The sequence below is a fragment of the Panthera pardus genome, unplaced genomic scaffold (genome assembly GCF_024362965.1).
Source record: "Panthera pardus isolate Hobbes unplaced genomic scaffold, ASM2436296v1 HiC_scaffold_15, whole genome shotgun sequence".
Lineage (NCBI taxonomy): Eukaryota > Metazoa > Chordata > Mammalia > Carnivora > Felidae > Panthera > Panthera pardus.
In genome coordinates, this window is record NW_026526710.1 from 18,937,399 (window position 1) to 18,962,331 (window position 24,933).

The 24,933-nt window shown below is 57.3% G+C and overlaps 1 protein-coding gene across 1 annotated transcript in view; it reads left to right on the forward strand.

The window, feature by feature from the left end:
• Positions 1–24,648, forward strand: part of MN1 (MN1 proto-oncogene, transcriptional regulator) — a 44,962-nt gene extending 20,314 nt beyond the window's left edge. Inside the window, exon 2 of the mRNA XM_053902219.1 lies at positions 24,419–24,648. Within this exon, the coding sequence (XP_053758194.1) occupies positions 24,419–24,600 (182 nt within the window). The 3' untranslated portion in view covers positions 24,601–24,648. The remainder of the gene's footprint in view (positions 1–24,418) is intronic.
• Positions 24,649–24,933: the final 285 nt, after the last annotated feature.

The window sequence follows — 24,933 nt, forward strand, 5'->3', positions numbered from 1 at the left end:
TGTGGGGTGGTGACAGGTAAGGGAGACGCTTGAATAATGAGAAGGGACCCGCCAGTGTTGTGCTGGTAACTGCCCAACACCCGGCTCTCTGGGGGAGGAGGGAGGAAGTTCTGCTTAGTAGCGTTCGCCGATTCCCTAGACGGAAATACTCCCAACCGTGGCCGACTTCAGCCCTCGGCCGGCGTGCAGAATTCCTGAATATTGAACAGTTTCCACATCCTGGAGCGAGCCCCGTCAGGGTGTGCACGGATGGGCTTCCAGCTGGGGGCACGGCAAGTGCGGGGGCCTGGCCTGAGGCAGGACGGAGCGGGCAGTGTCCTGGGGCAGGGGAGGGGCTGGTGAGCGGGGAGAGATGGTCCAGGCAGGCAGGGGCTGGGCCACTCTGGGCTTATCATCACGATCAGGTCAGGAGTGTGGATGACAGGGAGCCTGGGGAGGGCGTTGGGCACCAGAGGGATGGGATCTGATGGCACATTGTAGATGTGCAATTAACAGGGGTTGCATCTGAGCCCAGAGTCTCTGAGACAATGTCGGGTTCCCTTCTCTTTCTTCACTCCCGGCCCCTTCTGAGGAGGCAGAAACTCTCTTCCCCTGGTTTGGCAGCACTGGGGCCACAGGTTAGGGCAGAGGGGGCGTGTTCCCCCTCCCTCCCCCCCCCCCCCCAGGACAAGGCACTCGAAGCCCAAGGGGAGTGCTCAGCCTGCCACAGGTGGGGGGCGTGGGGGATGTCCGTCCGCTCCCTGATCTGGGCAGGCCACGATTTATGTCCCGGCCCAGGGAGACTCTGTTTCCTTCTCTTCCCAGGCATTGTTCTCCATGCCTGACAGAGGTCACCCGGGCAGGAAAGGCACGGGCCCTGCTGAGGCTGGCCCGAGGAGGCGCAGAGGGCTGAGCCTCTGGGTGACCCGGGCCTGGCGTCCACCTTCTGCAAGCTTTTCTTTTGCTTTCCTCCCTGACTCTCTGAGCTGCAAAGCAATTGTAACAGGCCACAGTCACCGGGCACCAATCATACCAAGCCCCATTTTATAGATGAGGAAACTGAGGCTCAGAGAGGCAGAGTGACCTGCCCAAGGTCACCTGGCTAGGAGTGGGGGCAGAGTGCAGGTTCACCCCTGGGCCCATCTGACTTGGGATCCCATGCTCAGGACCGCTAAGGACAAGACAGGAAGCTGATTTCTTACCAACAGGTGCCCGAAATAGAACGGGCTCCTGGTCTCGCCCTCTATTGGCAAATGTCAGCCACACCATTGACTATTGAGATCTTCACCGTTGGTTCCCCGCAAGGTTGAAGGGGCAGTGACCTGGGGGCGGGCAGGTGACTTGGTGTGACTGGGGCAAGGCCGTGCAACCTGGCTGAGCCTCAGTCTGCCTGTCTGTCAAATGGGTCAATACTGGTATCTTCTGGGAACCCCATAGGCAGGGACTATCTGCCTGTGTATCTGTCACCTACTTTCTCTGTGCCCTGCACCATGCCAGAACCATAGCTGTGAACAAAGCAGGCACCATGCTTGTTGGGGGAGGGAATTACCCAGGAAACACAGGTAAAACGAACAATCGTTAATGTTCTCTAGGAAACCGGCCAGTGTAAGGAAAGAGGGTCTGGGGTGGGCCTGCTGGGGTGCCCAGGATGGCTGGGCAACTCTGACGTATGTATCGAGACCAGAATGAACACCATGTGATAGCTCTCCCAGCCGCTTGGTGGCCAGTAGGTGCCCAGTGACTGAATGAACAAAGGCTGGGGCTCTGTCAGATGCAGGGGTGCCTCCTGCCTGGTCCCAGGGCTGGGGGCTGAGTGCCACCCCAACAGCCCTGAGACCTGGGAGGGCTGTGAGGGTTTTCCTCCAGAGGGACTGGGGTGAGTAGGGAAGGGAGGGCGCCCTGGACACTGGAATTCTTCGTCCCCACCCCGCTGGCCCCGTCACCATCCCCAACACTGGTCCTCACCAGCCCCTCCTTTCCATGGGTCATGCTTGCCTGAGACCCAGGGGTCCGGGACACAGCCCCTGTCTCACCTGAGGCTTGTTACCGATGCCAGCGCCCCCCCACCCCCGACCTGGGTGGGCCGTCACAGGGTGCCCGAATCTCTTCCATTAGTCCCCTGACTGCTGGCCTTCAGCGCTGGCTTTTACGCCCCAGAGATCAGGGAGGAGGACAGCACACGAAGTCTGGGCCAGCACTGCCTCCCTCTGGACCCGTCCCTTCACCGCCCTGGGCCTCCGTGTCCTCATCTGTTTTTTTGGGTTAAACAGGGTCTTAGTGAGGATTACAGGAGTTAATGAATTTACCCAGCATTCGGCACATCCTAGAGGTCACTAAATTCTGACATAAAGATGGGCCTTGCACCTGCCCACCCCCCCCCCCCAACCGGCAGGAGGAATCGGGAGCCTTCAAGGGGAAAGGGCAACGCGCTGCAGAAAGTAGGTGGGGGGGGGGGGGTGTCCCTTTACCAGGCGACTCAGTTTCCAGCAGGCAGAGAGCAGTTTGCAGGGTCTGGGAAGGTGATCCTAGGTGCCGTGGCGGGTGGAGATGGTGGCCGCTGTGTTGGGCAAGGATTCCCCAGACGGCTGGGGGTTTTAGAACACAAGGCAGTGAGAAAACGGATCCGTGATAGGAATCGTGCACTTTCCCGGAGCCCCTTGGAGTTTGCAAGTACCCTGGTCCCACGCACCCACTTCGTAGGTTCCCTGTTAGCGCAGGGCTTAGAAAACCAGTCCCTTGCTAACCTTAGAAACTTTTCTAGCAATTACGGCAGCAACGCTAACAAAGAATGTAAAGAGTATTAATCACATTTTGACTCTGTAGGCGGACAGTGACGTGTTTCCATGGGCTGTTAGGAGACATACCGTGAGTAGCCCTTACAGACCGTGCCTGGCCGCCAGGAACCTGCTACGTTGTCGTCGGCCTGGGTCGCCGACTAGGGACAGAAAAACCGGACTTTTCATCTTGCTGGGGTTTCCTCTCCACGTGATGCTGAGCAAGCTCGTCTGCTGGAGTTTTCGGCCTCAAGCATTAATTTACGGTTCAATCAAACAAAAGTGGGGTGGAGAAGAGTGTGGGTAGGAAGTAAACTCCTATCTGCCCAGGGTGGGGTGGGGGAGGGACAGAGAGAGAGGGAGACAGAGGACGGGAAGCCAGCTCTGGGCCGACAGCAGCGAGCCGGACCAGGGGCTCGAACCCTGAGATCCCCTGAGATCGTGACCTGAGCCAACTGAGCCACCCAGGCGCCCCCCTTCCTTGCATTTTAAAAACCGGCACAAAGACTCTTTGCCCTCCAGTCCCTGGGGGACAGAAAAATATCCCCAGCTGTGGTTCCCCAGGTGTTTGCTCTGTCTCCCAACCCCCACCACCCCTTTTTTCAACCCTCTCCCTTTCATTCCTGGAACAATGTCCCGGCCAGTTCCTTTGGGTTCCTCCACATTCCCTGCCAAAAACAAAAACCATTCTTAACCCCAGATGACCAGGCCTGCAGTCGTTTTTGTCTGGTATGTAGCATCCACCTGGGGTTGGGGGGGGGGGGGGCATGCATGCTTCCAATTTATATTCCAGCGTGCCAGCCTCAAGGGGGGCAGGGGCCGGAGGAGAAAAGGCCTCGAGGGCCAAGAGTCCAGAATCACCAGATCTCAAAAGAGGAGTGGGTGAGGCAATGCCGGCCAGCTCAGGGGTCTGAGGCCAGCCCCGGGGATGTGAGCGTGAGGGGATTCTGGGTCAGGCCAGGCCCCCGGCCCTTCCCACCCCCCCTGCCCCCCGAGCCCCACTCCCCTACTTGTTAGCCACGTTGTGGACTTGGGATTCTGCTCTGTATTCTATTTGGTTATTATTATATTTTAATGAGGTCAGACTGAAAATCCATCTGTCTGGGCTTGCCTGCCTAGGTTTGAAGGCAATTAAACTGGAGACTAACCTCTTAATTAGGGTTTCCCTGTGTAAATCTCGTTTGATAAATTCCTTATCATCTTTGGCTTTAACTACAGCGAGGCCTCGAGAGGGGATTGAGCACCCCACCCCCCGGGACCCCTGAGTGAATCCCCCCCACCCCCCAAAGAGGCTTGCTTGCTCCGCAAACAGGGCTCCGCCAGCCAGAACCTCCCCCAGGAAGGACTGGGAGAGAGGCCCCTTTCAGGGTTAATTAATCAGAAAATTTAGTGGTGCCCTGTGATTCCGGAGAATTTGTCTGCCACCTTTTTTATTCTGTTCTCCCCCTTCTGCCTCCCTTCTAGGTCTTTCTTTAAAAAAAAAAAAATTTTTTTTGGCGGGGGCGGGGGGCTGGTGAACTGGACTCTACAAAAGGAAATCTGCAGCCCCCCCCCACCCCCGTCTTTCCTTGCCACCCCCCACCCCTACCACCACCCAACCTGTTTGTCTGTGTGGATGGTTAAATTTTCTTCCTTCCCTTTTTTTAAATGCAAGTGCGGCTGGGAGTGGAAATGTCAGGGGTCAGGCTTCAGGCAGCAGGGAGCAGGGCAGCGGTTTTTAGCTTCTGTCTTTGCCATTTGGGAGAAATCGGAGCCGAGCTTAACCCTTTGGAGCCCAGCCCCTGCCTGTGGGTATGGGTGCTTCTTCCTGCTGTCTTCGCTAGAGTCGGGGGGCTCCAGTTTTTAGAGTGTTGGGGGGGGGGAACCGAGGCCCTGGAGGCCGTGGTGACGTGCTGAGTCTCCCATTTGGTACCAGGCAGGGATGGGACTAGGGCCCTTCTTCTGAACCCTGATCCCTAGAGCTCTCTGGGGCCCAGTAGGAGGACGGGACTGACTCAGAGGTGGCATTTGGATTCCTTGAGAGGCCAGCCTGTGCCAGAGCCTTCTCTGAGTCACCCACGGCATCCTCACGCCCCTGTGAAGCAGCTGCTTCTGTGAACCCATTTTACAGATGAGGTGAGTGAGGTGCAGGGGTGGGTGTGGCTGGCAGGTGGTAAAGCTGGAGCAGCACCCCCATCTTTCTGCCCACCAGGCCAAGCTGCGCCGCACCCCCCCCCCCCCCCCGCCCCACCAATCCATGGAAATAGTACAGAGTTCATGCCTGGTGACCAAAGGTCTCCATCGTCTGTGGAGTTATCCGAGGGCAAGGGTCACATAGATGGTCTGTAAAATGGGGCTCAGGAGAATGCGCGTGTGGCTGAGGCGGTGTCAGGGTGACACGGGGTCAGGTCAGCGGCTTAGGTCAGCACCTGGCAGAGCTGCTCCCAGCACATGAGGTCCATATGGTAATGGCCACAAATACTCTCTTCGAGCCTCGGTTTTGTCATCTGTGAAGAGGGCACGATGGCAGCATCCACCTCGGGGTTCTGTGGCGACTACATTCACTCATGCCCGTAACCCGACCGCTCACAGCTGACAAGACTCGGTGCATATTAACTTGTTATTGATTTGTAATCCCCTAATTACCCCGAATGCGGGGGGCGGAAAAACTATAGGCAACCATAAACTCCCAAAGAAACCCCTTGGCACCTGTGTGGATAGCCAGGAGTGTGAGGGTTTCCGGTGGGAGCCGGTGAGAGCTGGGAGCAGGGTCAGGGGGTACGCAAGGGGCTGACTTCAGAGCCTAGGCCGTGTGGCCCTGGGGAAGTCACCCCACCTCTCTGTGCTCCGGAGGTGGGAGGGCATGCCAGCTTCCTCCGTCCGCGGGGGGAAGGGGTCCGGACCTTGAATCTGCAGGGGGAGCAGAGGGGGATTTGCGTCATGCCTTTGCCCTTAACTGGGCAGTGGCTCTGGGATCCACTCTGCTGGCCAGGCCTCAGTTTCCCTGCCTGGAATGGGTAAATCGCAGCGAAGCTTAGAGGAAACGACATGCCCAGACGTTTCTGTAGCCTCCAACAAAGCTGTTCAGACGTCAGAGATTATTATTAGAATGATAGAAAGTGGGATCATGTCTCTGTCGAGTGGAGGGAAATGTGAACACACGGGACACTTGGAAGCTTCGGGTCTGCCCCGAGACCGTTTGCTCGGCGTCTGTTTCCAAGAGGGTGCCGTGGGGGTGGGGAGAGATCAGAGGACCAAGGTGATGTTTGAATCTCAGCGCAGCCGTTTTGCTGTGTGGCCTTGAGTGAGTCAGGTTGCTACTCTGTGCCTCGGTTTTCTCCTCTATAAAATGGGCATAGCACATTTCTCGCCTCGTGGCGGGGGCTGTGAGGACTAGGTGACGTGAGGTATTCGGGGGTGCCAGCCTGGGCTCCCACTGATGCCATGCATTTGGTCCCTGGTCACCGGTCACCGTGGCAACGGCTCAGGCTGAACCGAGCCTAGAAAGGTCTTTGGAGCTGCCTGAAGGGGAACTTGAATTCTCCCCTTGCCGGCCTGTGGCCTCCCATCCTCCCTCCCTCTGAAACCGAAGCCCAGCATCTGTTTCCCCAGGAGCTGTTTAATATTCTGCTGGGGTAAAATGAACTCATCGGAGCCACCCGAAAACAGCTAAATGAACCCCCGGCGCCCGCGGCCTTTCAGAGCGGCTCCAGACCGCCACCCCCCCACCCCCAGACCTCTGGGAGGCTGGCAACCACAGCAGCTGTGAGAGAGGGGCCCCCTTTTCTTCTTGGTGCCCCGGGGGAGCCTGTGCCCCCAAATGGGGCTCCTGGAGGGCCGGGTGGAGAGCTAGAGCCTGGGGAGGAGCAGCCTGGGTTTCTCGGCCTGTTTGGGGGCCTCATCTGTACTTCTTGGCTCGGAGGTTCTGTGTGTGGGGTCTCCTCGGGGAGGCTGAGAAAGCCAGGCCTTCCCCAAATTCTTCTTCCGATCCTCCCCCACCCCTGGCTCAGACGGGGTTCCGTGGAGACAGGAGGCCCCAGCTCGGAAGCAGCATTTCTTGATGACGATGATGGTAGTCGCGGTTGCCTCCGTGGAGCGCTTGCTGTCGTCTGGGCTACTTCATCGACTCCTGGAAACCACTGTGGCAGTTCACCCATCTGACAGATGAGGAAACTTGGGCCCAAGAGGCGAGCTGGCCTGTGCAGGGTCATGCCCCCAGGAAGCGGCCGAGCAGGAATGCAGGCGATTCCAAGCAGGAATCTCTCCCCGATGGCGCGCAGATCTCTGCCCGGGATCCTTTGGGACCCCGTGGCGTCTTCTGCAAAGCAGTGGCGGTTGGGGGGTGGGCCCGTCATGCCCGCCTGCAGGGTTGTCCTGGGGTTGCGTGACTGCCGTGCCGCGGAGCGTTTCCCACGTGCATACAGTTGGCGCTCACTTACGTCATCGCCTGATTACCTTGCCCGTTGCCTGCTCCGCGCGTATGTCGGGGCCCTGTCTCTCCCTCATCCTGCCTGCCTGCCTGCCTCCTTTTTCTCACCCCAGCTACTTGGGAAAGCGAACGGTAACAAAGTGCTTCCAGGTAGAAGCTGAATTAATTTCATGTAATTATCCCTGATAAAATTAAATATTACTTGCAATTAGTCTTGGGCGATTTCTCTACTGAGAGGCGACGAGGCAGTGGGATAAAACAGGCCGAGCTGGTGCCCACCGGGCCAGGCGCCGGGCCTGTTGGCGGCTGGGCGTGAGCTGCCCGTGGAGTGGTGAGCTCTCCCCGAGGCCAAGGCTGAGAGGGCGTGGGGCGGTGGGCGGCCCTGGCTGAGAGGCTGCGTGTGCCCCCTCTCCCCCGCCCTTCCTTTATGTCTGAGGAGCCTCAGCGAGTACCGCTGGGCTTGGTGCTTCCAGCAGGTGGCCTGGCACGTGTCTCGACCCGCTTTTCCTGGAAGATCCCTGCGGGTTGACCTCCAGAAACGGAATCCAGACTTCCGCAGTTTCTGCCCAGCCGTGGGACTTCGGACAAATCACCTCCCTTCGTCGCGAGCCTCGGTGTTTCATTTGTAAAACGGGGGTAGTTTTGCCCCCTCGATGAGTTGGCGCAGGGGTCAGCAAACTTTCTGTGAGGGGTCGGATGTGAAGGGCTCGTGGCTGTGCCGGCTGCTCGGTCTCTCATTTCTACCTAACCTTGCTCTTGTCACGCGAAAGCAGTCATGGCGTGTGGCACAGAGAAGCTGCTCAAGAAATGGAACCGGTTGGTCTTACCGTTTTCGGGACTCGAAATCCCTTTGACGGTAGATTTAAGCGTAAGTTAAAAACAGGTTTGGACTGTAAAGTCTGGCTGATAATCATTCCTTTTTACTGTGGATACAACATCTGCACGTATTTTTGAGTTCTTTGACCGAGGCAAGACCTATTACCCCCGTGGCAGGGAGACTAGACCCAGAGAGTGAAAGTGCCTTGTCCAAGGTCACAAAGCCGGGGAAAAGCAGGGGGGTGGGGGGGCTGAGCGCATCCCTCGTTCTCCGCTTGGCCCAGGGCCTGCCTGGGAGGGCTCCCCGTTAGCGAATGTGTGACCTTGGGTGGGTCCCCTTGGATCTCTCCATCTCCCTTCACTCATCATCTGGAAAATGGAGAGATCATAATGCATACGTTATAGGTTGTCATGACAATACAGGATTGCACCAGTGTAAATGGAGGCTCGGGGCTGGCCGCGGAGCAGGTGATCAGCCCAGAGGCATCACTGTCATTATTGCTACCTTTTTTTTGTTTTCCGTCACTGCACATCCAGGCACTTTTTGAGGGTGTGAACTTCAGCCGTCCAGAGCTGTATTTCCCTGGGCCTCAGTGTCTCCCTTCCTGGGACTGCACAAGGTCAGTCAGATTTCTAGACTGAATATCGCCTGCTAATCCGGATCGATTCGTTCTGGCTGCCTCGAACGCTGCGTTGAGAAAGACTCGGAGGCTGTGTCTGGGCTCCACGGAAGGGAGTAGCTGTGGGCGGTCAGCGGGCCGTGCTCTGCTTTGGGCTCAAGAGGAAATATGTTTTGGTGGGAGTCCCTAGTGGTTGATAATCCGGGAAAAGGATTATCCCAGCCCCCCCGTTTACCTCCGTCTATACAAACTTCTATTGGAAAAACGATGGAGCTTGCCTTTTGTAAGAAAACCAGTTGACAGAGACTGGGACCTCGTAGATGATAATTCTAGACCGGTGCCGTCCAATAGAACTTTCCACGATGATGGAGAGGTCCTCTGCCTGTGCTGTCAGGGACAGTGACCACCGGCCACAGATGGTTGTTGAATACTAGCAGCGTGGTTAGTTATGAATCAGGAATAGATTTTTATTTTATGTTTTTAATTTTTTTCATGTTTATTTATTTGAGAGAGAGAGAGAGAGAGAGAGACAATGAGTTGGGGAGGGGCAGAGAGAGGGAAACACAGAATCTGAAGCAGGCTCCAGGCTCTGAGCTGTCAGCACAGAGCCTGACGCGGGGCTCGAACTCACGGACCGTGAGATCATGACCTGAGCCAAAGTCGGATGCTTAACCGACTGAGTCACCTAGGCACCCCGAGGAATTGATTTTTAAATTTAAAAGGCCACATGAGACTAGTGGCTGCCGTGTTGGACAGCCCAGTTTTATTATTTTATTTTATTTTATTTTATTTTATTTTATTTATTTATTTATTTTAAAAATATAATTTATTGTCAAATTGGCTAACATACAGCATGTACAGTGGGCTCTGGGTTTTGGGGGTAGATTCCCGTGGTTCATCGCTTACATACAACACCCAGAGCTCATCCCAACAAGTGCCCTCCTCAATGCCCATCACCCATTTTCCCCTCTCCCCCATAACCCCCACCAACCCCCCGTTTGTTCTCTGTATTTAAGAGTCTCTTATGGTTTGCCTCCCTCCCTCTCTGTTTGTAACTATTTTTTCCCCTTCCCTTCCCTCATGGTCTTCTGTTAAGTTTCTCAAGATCCACATAAGAGTGAAAACGTATGATACCTGTCTTTCTCTGCCTGACTTATTTCACTCAGCGTAATACCTTCCAGTTCCATCCACATTGCTGCAAATGGCCAGATTTCATTCTTTCTCATTGCCAAGTAGTATTCCATTGTGTATCTAAACCACAATTTCTTTATCCATTCATCAGTTGATGGACATTTAGGCTCTTTCCATAATTTGGCCATTGTTGAAAGTGCTGCTATAAACATTGGGGTACAAGTGCCCCTAGGCATCAGCACTCCTGTATCCCTTGGGTAAATTCCTAGCAGTGCTATTGCTGGGTCATAGGGTAGATCGATTTTTCATTTTTTGAGAATCATCCACATGGTTTTCCAGAGCGTGGACAGCCCAGTTTCAGATGCACAGAGCTCCTGAGCTATGTCATAGGGGCCCCCAAGATCAGGGACTTGTTATAACCCAAGCATGTCGTGATCTCTGGGTAGGTTGTTGGTGCAAGCCTGTTGCTTAGCAACAGATGCCCTGCCCCCTGCACCTCCCCCCCCCCCCCCCCCCCCCCCGCCATGGCAACTGGAAACCTCCCTCTGCAAGAGTTTCGCTCAGGTGGGTGACCCACGCACCTGAGGGCAGAGGCTTTTCCCTATTGTCCCGCTTCCCTCCCTAGAGGCCTGGTTCCCCAGGGCTCAGACCCTGCAGTGGGCGGGGCCTGGCCTGGATCAGATGCCCTCATCAGATGGCATGCTAGCTTCTTCTCACTCCCGAGAAAGTGGCAGGTGCTTCCAGACTTACAGTGGGCGGACCGGGAGGGAAGGGAGGGTGACAGCCCTTTAGGAGAGAGGGAATCTTCTTTTTTTTCTTTCCTTCTCCTCTCTCCCTTCTTTTCGCTCCCTCTTCTCCTCTGTCTTTCTGGCTTACTGTGCAAGTACCCGAGCCTTGGGGAAAGGACTTGACTTCATCCTGTCTCAGTTGCTCCCTCGCTGTGTGGCGTTGGGCGGGTCATCTCGCTTCTGTGCACCTGTTTCCGCCTCCTTTACGAAGGAGTAGCAGGCCCTCCTTCTGTAGGTTGGTGGGAGGTCCCGATGCAGGGATGGACATGGAACTTCTAGAACGAGTGTCTGGAATCTGGTCTCCTTCCCTGAGGAAGAAGGGAACACAGAGATGGTGGGAATGTTGGAGGTTATTCAACGGATTCCCTTGCCCGGTGTCCGCGTGAATACTCATCTCAGAGGTTGTCTGACTGGGTTCAGGGGCTCAGGGCCAGCAGGCAGGAGGGGTGCCTAAGATCACGGTGGGCTGGGTGGGGGTGTTGGTTGGGAAAGGGGTCTTCCTGGGTAGTGGTTCTAAGGTGGAGGGAATTTCTGGCATTTGTCAGCGGACCCCTGTCTCTCCCCACCGAGTTTTTCTTTCCGTTCAAAAGGCATTTGCATTTTGTGGCTTCCCCATGCACGAGCAGGGTCTAAAATAAATTGGGCGAATTGTAGCCTCCAGACTTGGAAGGAAGTGGATGTAATTCCCCCATTGCTGGATAATGAGTCTGTGAGGGGATGTGGCCCCTCTCAGTAAATTTTGGGGTGGGGGTCAGTGGGAAAGTCTCCTAATGAAGGCTTGCTTCATTGGCACCAGGAAGCCTTGAAAAGTTCTTATGCAGGTCTGTCTGGAGGCCCAGGCGATGTAGTTTCAGCTTCCTTATTTCACTGATCCTTTAGGGTTTATGCCTGCTCCTAGGAATTGATGGGTCAGCACAAACTGGTTGAGGGTCTCCCATGGGCCACAGTGGTGATTAAGGGAGACCAGGCTCTGATTTCATGGAACTCGTGTTCTAGGGGTTGAGGTAGAGGGTAGGACAATTATGAGAGGTCAGGGTTAGCACCGGGTGTTATAATACAGTGCACTTGGGAGTCCCCTGAGGGTCTTGGAAAGACCTACCTGAGGAAGGAGGAGACAGAAGGGTTGACTTAGATGAAGGTAGTGGTCCAGAAAGAGGGGAGAGCAGGCATGCGTAGTGTTGCCACCACTTGGTGACGGCATACTGCAAACTCCACTGTCAGACCTTCCGGATGAAGAGAGGACTGAGTGCTGGCTTGGGCAAGCAGGCAGGAGTCCTCTGATCTATTCACACTTCTGCTCCTCTCCGGCCTCAGTTTCTCCAGTTTACAGCACGGCTAGCCCAGTCTTTTCAGAAAACCACAGGGACAAGGGGTTATGACCTCTGCCATGGAAGGAATGTGGTGGCCTCCGCCTTCCCCGCAGAATCCATACCCTACCTTCCTCCCAGGTCAACCCCAGAGACTCACTCTGGGCATTGCAGGCCCCAATGCGCACACAAAGGGCGGAGCCGTCCCCTCTCCGTCCTCGAGGTACAGCTTAGCCAGCCTTTCCCGTCAGTCCACAGCAGAATTTGGGGTGGCAGTACCTACTTGGATGGCCTCTTTAGGTCACAGAATCACAGGCCTGGCCGTAGGGACTCCTGCCACTTACAAAAGGGAACGGCGGCCCAGAGAGGGTGAGTGATGCATTTGAAGTCACACAGCCAGCTTCTGGCAGAGCTGGGCCCCGGTTTCCTGCAGCAGGGGGAGGAGGGAACGCAAGCTGGGGTGGCAGACACACCTCCCCTCTAAAGTGTAGGCCCGACCTGCCAGATCCCCCGGAACACGGGAGCTCAGGATGTCTGTGCCTGCCACCGGCGATCCAGAGGCTCTGTTCCCTCTTGTTTTGCTGGGAGTGACCGACCGGCTCCCCCCAAGCCCAGACCAGCTTCCCTGGTTCCGCCCGTCTCTCTCCCCCAGGCCAGGCAGATGCCACGGGTGGGTAAGACAATACGGTCCTGGGTTTGGATTCCGACGCTTCGCTTTCTCGCTGTGTGACCTTGGCTCCGATAGGATCGCTGAGGGAATAAACGAGATGAGCCAGTGAGAAGACCCCGGAGCCTGCCATAGGGCCTGTGCTCTGTCCACCGGTGTCCCCTCGGCCCCGCTTGTGCCCAGCCCGTCCCTGTCCTTCCACGAGGGGAGACTGAGCTGTGACAACCTCCTTCTGGGGGGTGGCCACCCATCTCCCCTGGCCTGATGTGGCTGACTCACTCTGCCTTGGAGGGCCCACGTTTCTCTTTGGCTGCGTCGTAGACACATTCTGGAATGATTTTTTTTAATGTTTATTTAATTTTGAGAGAAGGAGAGCGAGCAGGGGAGATGCAGAGAGAGAGAGAGGGGTCAGAGGGATCCAAAGCGGGCTCCGTGCTGACAGCACAGAACCTGATGCAGGGCTCGAACTCACGAAGAATGAGATCGTGACCTGACCTAAAGTTGGACGCTCAACCGATTGAGCCACCCAGGTGCCCCTGGAACGATTTTTTAAAAATAACAACCCCGACCCTCCAGTACCCCTGGCCAATATTTGAATGATTTACTGACTTTTATTTATTTTTTAATTAATTATTATTTTTTTAACATTTATTTATTTTTGAGACAGAGAGAGACAGAGCATGAACGGGGGAGGGTCAGAGAGAGGGAGACACAGAATCTGAAGCAGGCTCCAGGCTCTGAGCTGTCAGCACAGAGCCCAACGCGGGGCTCAAACCCACGAACCGTGAGATCGTGACCTGAGCCGAAGTCGGACTCTGAAACGACTGAGCCACCCAGGTGCCCCTACTGACTTTTAAATAAGAAGGCAGGGAGGAGGGAGGTGGCCCGAGAAGGAATACCAGGGACACAGTGAATAAGGAGGACATTTCTGATTCCTTAAGGGTCTTCACAGATTAGCAGCATTGTTCACATATAAACATGTTTCTAGGAAGCATGTATTGAGTGCCTACTGGGTGCCTGGTTGCTCCTTCCTACTTGTGTGAACTTACATAGACAAGTAACGTCATCTCTATAAGCCTCAGGTTCAGGGTCAGCCAACTTTCACTGTAGAGGGCCTGAGAGTGAATACTTTAGGTTGATGGGTTATAGAGTCTCTGTCACAACTACTCAAATCTGCCCTCGTAGCATGAAACAGCCATGGACTAAATGTAAGTGTTTGAGCGTGACCGTGTACCAATAAAACTTTATTGATAAAGTCAGACAGTGGGCCGGACTTGATCCATGGGCTGTAGGTTGCTGACCCTGGCAGGTCCTTCACCTGTGAAAAAGGGGTTGGGAGAATAGAAGCCATCCTCCAGGGTTATGGTGAGGGATGAAGTTGTGACAGGTATTAACTGTAATTCTTGTCTGTTATTGTTAATGTTATTGTATTCATTCTCCCAGCTGCTCTGCCCGGTACGTGTGTGGTCTCATTTCACACATGGGGAAACTCAGATGCAGAGAGATCAAGGGATTTCCCCTCGATGCTTCTGCTTACCATTGGATAACCCGGGATGTGTGTCTTTTGTGCCTCGGTTTCCCCACCAGTGTCCTCAGAGAGAATTCGTTTATGTAAATGCACAGGGCACGATGTTCACATCCATCGTGTGGAAGGGAGGTAGAGACACAGAGAGGTGGAGCGGAGTCCCTTGCAGAGGTCATCAGCTGAGACATGGCAAGACTGAAGTGGCGTTCTTGGGGACCCGGGTTATAGGCGTCTGACTCAGAAGCTGCTGGGGAGGAATGGCCCGTGCAGTTAGACCAGAGCTCTCCCAGAGTACCATTCTCTCGGGGTTGGGATCGGACCCCCCTCTTGTTGAGAGTGGTGGAACACAAAGGACCCTGTCCCCAGTGGAATGTGTTTCTAAGTCAGGTGTCCCATGCTAAGGCTGGAATGGATGAGGTGGAAGCTTCTTACTCGTTTTGACAGATTCCCAACGCCCCTCTCCGGCTCACAAGCCTACTTTGGCTCCCTTCTGCTCTCAGGAACAGAGCTACTTCCTGGGGCGTCCAGGGTCCCCTGTGACTGACTTCATTTCAACTTTGCAGATTTCTCCTCCTCCCTGTCCCCCACGCCTTGAATCGGGGCCCCTGAGCTGGCCTCTTGTTCTTTCCAGTGACGGCGCTGGCCTGGGGCGTACCTCTTGCTTCTCTCGCTGCGAAGCTTTATGTTCATTCGTAAGCCCCCTGTATGCCCTTTCCTCTGTGAATTCTTCCCGGATACCCCCACCTGTGCCCTGCGTCGATGACACAGGCCAGCCTTTTGCTGTGGGAGCGACAACGCTCTGTTTTACGCTTACGTGTCTGTGGAGTAACTCTCCATCAGTCTGAGAACTCTGGGTGGGGGTGCTGGGAGCTCTGTGCTGGGATCACTTCTCCGAGTCCCGTGCCCCGCATACAGCTGGGCACAACTGCTCAGTAGTGATGCTTTGGCCCATCGCCCTCCTGTTATTGCTGTCTCGAGGGCCCCCTCTTCCAGGCTGCCCGAGGAAGCCTCAGGTTTGGAGAATGATGATGGGAACGGGACATTGAGGGTCCTGTGGGTACCAGGCACCTGGGTACCAGCCCGTTGGCCCTGTCGGCAAGGCAGGAATGACCGGACACATTTTTTCAGGTGAGGAAGTGGAGACTCAGGTCGAGGAGCTGATGCAGGGTCCCCCAGCCTGACGGTTGGCAGGGGTGGGATTTGAACCCAAGCCCCTGTCTGCAAAGCGTGTGACTCTTCCACAACTGACCCCCGTGCAGAGCCCTTCCTCGGGGACGCAGAAGCACTACGGGACACACAGCCCCCCCCCCCCCCCCCCCGTGGGAGGACCACAGAGCTCCCGCAGGCCCCGGGTGGGTGGGCGGGGCAGGTGTCCCCGAGAGCCTCCACCCAAAGCATCAGCACTTTGAAAACTGTTTTAAATTCCGAGGTGTCGCTAAATCTGGCCTCTCCTTCCGGGGGCTGAAAGCGACAAGGCTCTACCTCAACAGGAACGTGTGTGTGTATTTGTTTTAGTTTAGTTTAGTGTATTTGTTGAATGGCCCGCCGCACGCCAGGCAGGGTGCTGGGGGCTCCGGGGAGGTGTCTACCCAGGCGCTGGGTCGCTCCCAGGGCGCAGGTGCACAGGCGGGAGCCCGGAGAGGGGCGGCATCCTGTCCAGGGCCACCCAGCACTAGGTTGTCCAGGGGTGGCCAGGGGTGGCTCCGGTGCCAAGGGGAACGAATTGCCAGTGAGAGGGCGAGAGAAAACAGAGGGTTGGGAGCGCTCTGCCAGAGACGGGGCTGGAGAGTGTCTCAAACCTAACAATCCTACTAGAGACGCAGATAGCAGCATCTGTCTGTCCCGGCGTCCTTGGTGCCTGGCAGGGTGCTAACTGCTCTGCTTGAGATCCCGCCGGACCTTTCCGGTGGTTCTCTCAGAATAATACTGCCTCCGTCCCCATTTCACGGATGAGAACACAGGCTGGGGGGGGCAGCTTGCGTCCCCAAGGCCGAGGCTGAAACCTGGCGCTTTGGACTCTGCGGGCCGTGAGTGGTCTTCCTGCTCTGGCCCCCTTGCTGGGCCACTGTGGGCACTGTCAGAAGGAAGGGGCAGGCTCAGGGGTCGGCCTGCAGCGCCCCTCCCCCCCCAGCCTGTCACGTCTCTGCAGCACACAGGCCGGGAGTGGCCCGGGGGGTGCACGGGGCTGCATCTGTCACAGGTCACTGGCTGTGTGTCCAGAGGCACCAGGAGAGGGAGCCCGATCGGAGGCTCGGGCTGGGGTGAGGGGCCTGCCCCGTCCATCCAGGGGAGTCTGGGCCTCCGATGCCACCCCGTCTCCTCCTCCAGGGCTGGAGAAGGTCTCCCGCATTCAGCCCCCGCCCCCCATTCCCAGCGCTCAGCAGCCTGGTCCCCACGATGCCCTTGCTGCTTCGCCTCAGTGGAGCCCTCAGCCAGTTCTCAATCTAAATGACAGCTGCCCTCAGCCAAGTCAACTCCAATTAATTTCCGAAGCCTTCTAGGGGCCTGGCCGAGCCTCGCACCAGACTCCGTTGCCCTGGCGGGCCAGCGTGAGCCCCTTCTTCACCCTCGTGGGGCCGGGGAAGGTGGGGCCTCACAGGGTCCCTCCTGATCGTTGGTGGGGGGACGCTTTCTACCTCTCAGGAGCCCCCGTGCAAGCTCCGTGTCGCCCCCATCAGAGGGGGCTGATGTGGAAACTCAGGCAGCGTCCGTGGAGAAAGCATCGGATGGGGCCTCGGGTTTTGTCCTTGGCTACTCTGTCACCCCGGGTCATTCTCATCCCATCTGTGAGCCTTAGGATCCTTCCCCAAAAAGCGAGCGTTGGTTTCGGGGAAAGACGGGGAAGAGGGGAGGGAGGGAGAGAGAGCACCAGAGACTCAGAGAGAGACAGAGAACAAGGGAGACTGAGAAAGAATAGTTCGCGGGTGTTGAGAGGGAGACGGAAAGAGGAGGGACGGGGGTTGGGGAGGAGGTAACACCTGCCACCTTGGCTGGGACATTTTACTTTTTCATGTGACTTTGATGCACCCACACACATTGGCATCAGACAGACCTGGGAGTGACCCAGGCTCGGCCACTGGCTAGCTGTGTGACCGTGGGTCAGCGATGTCCCCTCTCTGAATGTCCGTTTCCTCCCCTGTGAAATGAGCTGGGGTGTCGGGCCCTCTCTCCCCAGGTGTTGGCGTCATCTGATGAGATACGAGCCGAGGCCCGGCCCGCAGGGAGCCTGAGGTCAGTGCTCCCTCTTAACATCCCTGGAGCTGATGGGACTGGAGACATGGGACATGGTCATCTTTTTCCTTTCCTCATTTGTCACAGTGACACAGAAGCCGTCCTTGAAGGGCGGGCAGAGAAAGGGTAGGGGGTGCCGGCAGATGCCCGGATGGAGAGTCAGTCAGGCCTCCAGCCACCAGCCCCCCGTTCCTGATCCCTGAGGTTGCGGGTGCCGTTTCCTGGGGCTTATTCAGGCTGAGTATCTTAGTGCCCCTCACGTGGGGATACTTCCTGCCCATGTCGAATGTAAAATCTCATTTCCCCAAAGGAATAAAAAGAGTCAAGTAGGTTGTATATCTGTTTACTATCAGTCATCTTAGAGAGGCCCAAATAGGCCCAGAGGAGGAGAGTGACCTGCCCAAGGTCACACAGCCAAGCATAAAATATGTAACAAATCCTTATCAGGTGCCTACTGTGCGCCAGGGACCAGAGGGACAGCTGGGATCCTCATGGGTGTGTCTGCCTTCAGGGCCCCTAGGCCAGGCACAGGAGGGATTGTCATCCCCTTCTACAGATGGGGAAACTGAGGCTCAGCAAGTTGATCTGGCCCAAGGTCACGGAGCTGGTGAGATTCAGATGGAAGGTGGGATGTGAATCTAGGCTTCAGCGCACACAGAGCCTCGACTCCCCCAAAGCTGCCGAGTGTGGGGGAGGATTGGTGTGGGGCTTTGGGTTTGCCACTTTCCGGCTTGGTTCGTGGCTCTGTGGATGGACTCTCTTTGTGCAGCCCAGCATCCGGTTTAGATTTGCTGTTCCTGCTCTGAGCCCAAAGTGGGTGAGTCTCCTGGAGCCTGTGTACCTCCCCGGAGGAAGGGACACGGCCCGGGGACGCACTGTGGACGGGCAGCCGAGGAGGGGTCCGCTTTGGGGTTGTGGGGCTCCGCGGAAGGGTTCCAGCTGGGTGGTAAGGGTCCCCCACATCCCCAGGGGCGGGTTCTTGGAGATAGGCCTTAGTGCTGCCTTAGAAAGGGGACTTTGGCCACCCCGGGCAAGACTCCCTTGCATGGCTTTTGTCTGCTGTGATAGCTGGTGGCCGTTACCTGAGCACCTGCCGCGTGCCGGGCACCGGAGAGCCTGGTGTGACTGGGCAGCGAGTGGGGTGCTGTCCTTGTCCCATTTCACGGGGAAGGAAGCCGAGGCTCAGAGAGGGACAGTGATTTGCCCGAGGTCAGCCAACCACCCCCACCCCCACCCCCCCATGATGTTTTCCATCTTTGGCTGCGTGTTACAGAGGGGCCCTGAACCCAGGACTCCCCCTCTGCCAGGGTGAGATGTATCAGTGCTAGGGGGTCACTGGTGCTATCCTTGCCACTGGGGGACCTGGGGACAGAGGTGCCATCTGTGAGCAGGGAGAGGGGTCACATGCCTCAGAGTAGGGACGTCAGAGAAACGTTGCCAAAAGGCTGACAGCCAGGTGGATGGTGGGAGTCAGCAGGGGTGAGGAGGAGAGGGTGTTCTAGGCAGAAGGAACGTCAGGAGCAGGGTTGTGGAGGTGGGAAGGATCAGGGCTTTGTTGAGACTCTGAGGCTGGAGGCCCAAGAGGGGAGCAGGCCAGGTTATGCGGAGCTGGGAGCTTTATTTTGGGGGCCCTGGGGAGCCATGGAAGGTTTAAGCAGGAGAGGGGCCTGCTCTGGTTGACGCTTTAGGAAAGTCACCTGACTCACAGCGGGGGAAATGGGCTTGGGGGCCAGCACAAGGCCACCGTAGGCGGGAGACAGTGGGGGCCTGGACCGGGGTGGAGGCAGGGGGGCAGGAGAGAAGCAGGTGGATTTTGGAGGCAGCCTCTTCCCTCCCTGGTGCCTGGACTCTGGGGCCTGGGCAAGAGTGAAAGGCGATGTTCGATGTCCAGAGCTAGCCGGGCCTCTCTTGGAGATGGGGAACAGGAGCCAGGAGGATCACAGATGTGTCTGGGGGCCCACGGGACTCCCAGGCTGCAGGACAGAAGGGCCGATGGGACGTGGCCCAACCCCGTGGCTCCCCGGCCTGCTTCTGCTTCCAGGCCCAGGGGCCCAGCTCCCCCCCCCCCCCCCCCCAGCTGAGTGGCAGCTGTCAGACGCCAGTGTCTCCCCCTGCCAGGTCCAAATAAAGGAAAAACCAAAATACATTTCCCTTTGTCGGAATCCGGCGAGGGTGAGTCGGGCGAGAGTCATTCGCTATTGTGTGCTGGGGCCCACACTGCTCCTTACATAAGCTTTGAGTTAAAAATACGCACGGAATTCTAATTTGCCTGCTCCGCCTGGGATCGCACCCCGGTCCCCCCACCCGTTGGTGGGCAGGGGTGGGGCAGACACCCCCCCCCCCCCCCGCCGCCCCTGCGCCCACGGAGATGAAGAGACGGTCCCGTGGCCAGTATCCCCTGCTGGCGTATGGGCAGTATTAGGTCTGATGCCTGCAAGGCCCTGGGCTGTTGAAGAACAGTGAGGGTAATAATCCTGAGAGCAGCTAACCTTTTGGGGAGGCTCCTCATGTGCTCAAGTCTTCACCCGTGTTATCTCCATTAATCCTCCCAGAAGCCCGTGAACTTGGTTCCCATTTTACAGCACAGATTACCACCTTGCTCAGGCCACACCCTGGATCAGCACCCGGGGGGCCCTTGATCTGGGCGCTAGTTGGGAGGCCACCCTGACCTCCACAGCCCCCTCCCCCATACCTCCGGCCTTCCGTATGGAGGGCGGCAACGGGGGGGGGGGCAGGAGGTGGCCAGGCAGAAGTCCCCTTTCTGAGGGATCGAGGACAGAGGGGTAGGTGGTACTGTGTCACCAAGCCCTGCCTCGGGGCGGGGAGGCGGGGGCGGGCAGCTGCCCCCACCAAGCTCATGACCCCTGGGCCACGTGCCTCGTGCGAATTGGAACCCAGCCCTGGGGATACTGAGTGCAGGGCAAGGCGGTGGCAAGGTCTGTTTTGCGGACTCCGAAAAAGAAAGCTCAGTCAGTCCCCTCCGTGGGTGTGGGCGGCCTCCCCAGAAGTGAAATCAACAACGAGGTGTCCCCAGGGAAACAAATGTCTTTTCCCCTCCTCCCTCCAACCCAGGCCAAAGGGTCCCCGGGCCGTCCTGGCAGGCCCCGCGGGTCTCCCCGCTCAGGCAGGGAGTGTGCTTGCTGTGTGCTAGGCCGCGTGCTAAGCCTTTTACATGGATCATTTCCTTTAATCCTCGTAACTGCCTCCGTGGCGGCCAGTCCTATTATTTCCCCCATTTTCTGGGGCTGAGGTTCTGGGGGCTCAAGTGAAGTTTGCAGAAGTCCTGTGCTCCACAGACGGCAGGCGCGGTCATTGTCGAACCCGGTAAGGGAATATGGCATCACTTGGGTTACTCGTGTGCTCGCTGCTTTCGCACCGGCTCGGGGTCCTGCCTTTCCCCTCGTGGAATTTACTGACCCCTGTCGTGGCTGGAGAAGCACAGAAGGCAAAACCCGACGCGGTCTCATGTTCACAGTGGGGTGAGCCGGAGGCAGCCGGTACCCCGATACCGTGATTCCAAGTTGGTGGCAAAAAAGACCAAGTCAAGTGCTGTGTTTGTTAAGGGAGGGGGAGCTGAGGAAGGGCGGGATAGCTCAGCCAGGATTTGTTCTGTGGGTGAAGGAAGACCGGCGGGTGGGGGTGTGGGGGTGGCCAGCTCCAGGCCCTGCCCCTGGATTGGGGACTGAAGTGCTCTGTTCTGGCCAAGAGGGGAATGTCCTTAAAAACTGCCCCGCAGCCCTTTCTTGCTGGGCAGGCGTGACCTCGGGTCCCGTGACCCCAAAGCTCCTCCCCTTGGCCCCTGTGCTGCCTGCACAGGGGGGAGGCACATTCAGGGTGACACATTTTGAGTTGATGCCTCAAGGACTGACCCCCACATGCACACTGTTATCCCCTCTTTTTCTTGTATGGTCTCCCCAAGCCGCTCTGAGATGGGCCTGCCAGGGATCACCATCCCCAAGTTACAGATGGAGACACTGAGACTCTGCAGATGGGGCCAGCTGCCCAGGTATGGGGGATCTGGGATTCCACCTCAGCCCAGCCCTTGGGGAATCCTGGACTAAAAGGAGAGGGCTGGTCCAAGCTGGTGGCCTGGCCCCCGGCGACCCCGGGGCAGTTCCATGCCCTCCGGGGCCTCAGTCTTCCCATCTGTCAAATAGGGATGAGGCTCACATCACGGCCTACAGGTCCCAACAGAGCACCTCCTGTGCATGGGGCGCTGTGGCAAACAGACAGACCTTGTCCCCTCTGCAGCCACAGTCCGACAGGGGAGGCCGAGAGCTAACAAGTGGAAAATTTGACACTCCACGTCAGTTTCCGCGGTGCGCTGAGTAGCTGCAGGGTCTCCCCTGACCCTGTGAGCTCAGCGAGGGGTGGTTGTATCTCTGGGTCCTGGCCTGGGGGGCCGCATGCCTGCCCCCCGGGGGAGCGGGGAGTGAGGGCCTCTCTCGAGTAGGGGCAGGCCCTGACTTGAGGCCGCTTCCATGGGACTGATTTATCCGCAGCCGGAGGGGGGGTGGTGGGGGGGGGGGGTGGGTGGGTGGGGGTAGCGGCAGACCCAGGGCGTGTTGGGTCCCCCCGGCTGGAATGAATCCGGAGGGAGGATGAGTTTGGTCATGCTTTGGGGTTGTCAGGAGCTGAAGAATAATATTCTCTCTTAAAAATATTCCCCGTGGATATCAGACTCTCTGGCTCGTCCCAGGCAGAGGCTGGGGAATCGTGGGCCCATGCTCTGTGACATTGGGCGAGGGCCTCCCCCACTCTGAGCCCCCAGGTGGGGAGAAGGGGCACCCAGCTGCTGGGCTTGCGGGGAGGCGGGGGACGGGATGAGATCACACACGGACAGGTTCAGCTGTATGCCTGACACTCCCTCCTTAAATCCTCCCCAAGTAAGAGGAGCAGCTATTTCTAGAATCGGCACACGGCGTGTTTAGGAGTCATCCATAACTTGGCAATAAAGCGTCTTTAGGAAATGTGGCCGTTTGGGTCAGTCTGGAAGCGTCGCTCAGCAAAGCCCGCTTCCAGAAGGGCCCCCAGGCCTCCTGTGTCTGAGCACAGAACTTGGAGAACGTTCCTTCATCTCGCGCCCTTCATCCTGCAGCCTCAGGGCAAGGGAGCCCGGCGGCAGGGCTTGGGCCTGGGTCTCGTCTTTCTCTGGCTGTGCAAACTTTGGCAGGGGGCCTCGGTTTCCCGTCTGTAAAATGGGCCCAAGCAACTGCTCTGTTGGCTCCTTGAGACGATGTGTGCGAAATGAAGTGAGGAAGCCCCTTCAGAATTTTCTCTCTCTCTGTCTCTCTGGCAGATGCTCCCCTCCCCCAGTCCAGATCTCACAGTGCTTGGAGAAAATCCCTTTTGCGGAGACCAGGGAGCAGGGCATCACTGGGAGCAAGGCAAGCTTGGGCTCAAGAGCAGAGGTGTAGGGGCTGGAATCCGGGGCCCACTGTGTGCTAGGGGACCCTGAATCTGATGCCTCTAGCTTCGTGGGGAACCTTGTCCCCAGGAGGCCCTGGGTGTGGCATCAGCAGTGACACTACCACTAACAAGCTTTGAAACCTCTGGCTCAGCTCCCCCTTCTGTGAAAGGGGAGCAAAGACTCCAGTCTCGTGGGCAGGAGCAGGCCCACGTGGCTAGTCCTAAGGTGGGGACGAGGCTTGGGGGCCTCTGGAAGGCTGCAAGGACCCCTCACCTCCTGGCCACCCCAGAAACGGATGGCAGTCCCAACAGCCCCGTCTGGGGAGTGCTCTGTGCGCCAGGCCTTTATAAGGCCCGAGGGAGGTGACATTGCCCCCACCTGGGGGGCGATGAGGAACTGAGGCTCGGAGAGAGCCGGGGAATGTGGCAGGGATTAGGGGTTCAAGCCCCAGCCTGTGACTCCACCGAGGCTGTCTCCTGATCTCGCTGTCCACCCCAGGAGGGGGAGGAAGACGGTGTCTGCCTTATCCGAATCCTCCCTGATCCGCAAGGCTAGTGCCGTGCCTGCCACATAGTAGGGACTCCGTAAAGGCTTGTTAACTGGATGAATGAGCCAGGGAGAGAGTCCTTCTCCCCAGTCCCAGCTCCTCCCAGCATGCCGGTCCTAAGCTGGGTGTCTCTGGGGCTCCAGGGTGGGAGCTCACTTAGTCACAGCCTGGCCCATTCTCTGGGAGGATTTTCTCTGCAGGCCGTGGCTCGGCTCCCAGGGGAGGCCTCCCCCCCTTAATCCCGGAGGGCGGGCTGGGCGGGGTAACTCCTGCCTGGCACAGGGCCCTGGCCGGGCCTGCGCAACAGCACGCCGAGGAGGGCGGGCCGGTCACGGAGTTCAGTATCTGGGTGTGCTCCCTCGGCCGGAGCTGGGCCCCCACCCCCAATTCCAGCGTGTTAGCAGCCCCCGAAACGACTGTTCCATTCCTTCCTTGCCTTAGAACTCCCAGCTCATGCTCTGAGTGTCATTCATACTAAGTGATGAGTGGTTGTCAGACTCTCTTGCCCCTCAAGTCTGTCGAACCCAGACATCACTATGATCGGTGGTGTTTCTGGTGCTGTGCGACTGAGAAGGAAATTGAAGGGATTTTCGCTGAGGGTGTAGGGGAGGAACCGACTCCCTCACCTGCACCACTGCAAGTCCCTTCGTGAAGCAGCTGGGGTGGGCAAAGGACACCGGTCTCAGCAGTTTGCTGCTGTTTCAGGAAGTCCCCAGCACGTAGTAGGCCCTTAGCGAGTGTCTGTCCAGAGGATGACAAGAGAATGAGCCGTGTTCTGGACCCTGACAGTCCTCCCCTCCACCCTTTGACTGTATAGCCGGGGAACTCCTACATATGCTTCAATGCCCAGTTTAGATACCCCTCCTCCAGGAAGCCTTCCCAACTTATTCCACATCCATTTAATCTTTTGGGAACTCTAGTCTGTCAGAGATGGGCAAACCCTGCCCCATTCTCCCATTTCCTGAAGGGAAACACCCGACCCCCAGCCAGGGGCCTACCCTTAGCGGAGGTCTCCCAGCCACGTCAGAGGCAACCTCAGGGGGATTTGAACCAGACATCTCTAGATCTCCTCGGACGGTCTTCAGGCATGAAAAGAGGGTGTGGGCGGTGTCTCTCTTCCCACGCACGTCTCTCCGACTCCACCCCTCCCCCCCTCCTTAGGGCCTCCTGCAGAGCAGAGCAAGCTCCTAACCTTTCTTCCTTTTTTCTCTGCAGCCCATGACCTCCCTGCAAATAAGGCCTCAGCCACCCAGCCGGGCAACCACTTGCAGTGCCTGTCTGTCCACTGCACAGACGACGTGGGTGACACCAAGGCCCGAGCCTCCGTGCCCACCTGGCGGTCTCTGCACTCCGACATTTCCAACAGATTCGGGACGTTCGTGGCCGCCCTGACTTGAATTGACAAGAAATGCCCCTCCCCGAACCCCCCCCACCCCGCCCTTTCCTCCCCCCACCCCCCACTCTACCCACCCCCCCCCCCGCCCCCCTCCGCCCACCCCCACCCTCCTGGTAATTTGAAAGGGCCACTATTGCTGAGTGGATGATTTTTTTTTTCTAGGTTGGTACCTGCTTAGTGGCATATGGACCGGAAAGGGTTAATTTAAAGGGGAAAAAAAAAAAGCCTCAAAAAATTTTTTTAAAAAAGAAACTTGTCTGCCACAGTATGTTACCAGTGTTAACCCTTCTGCAGTTAGCAAACTTTTGCTTCAGCCTTTTTCCTGCTAGATATA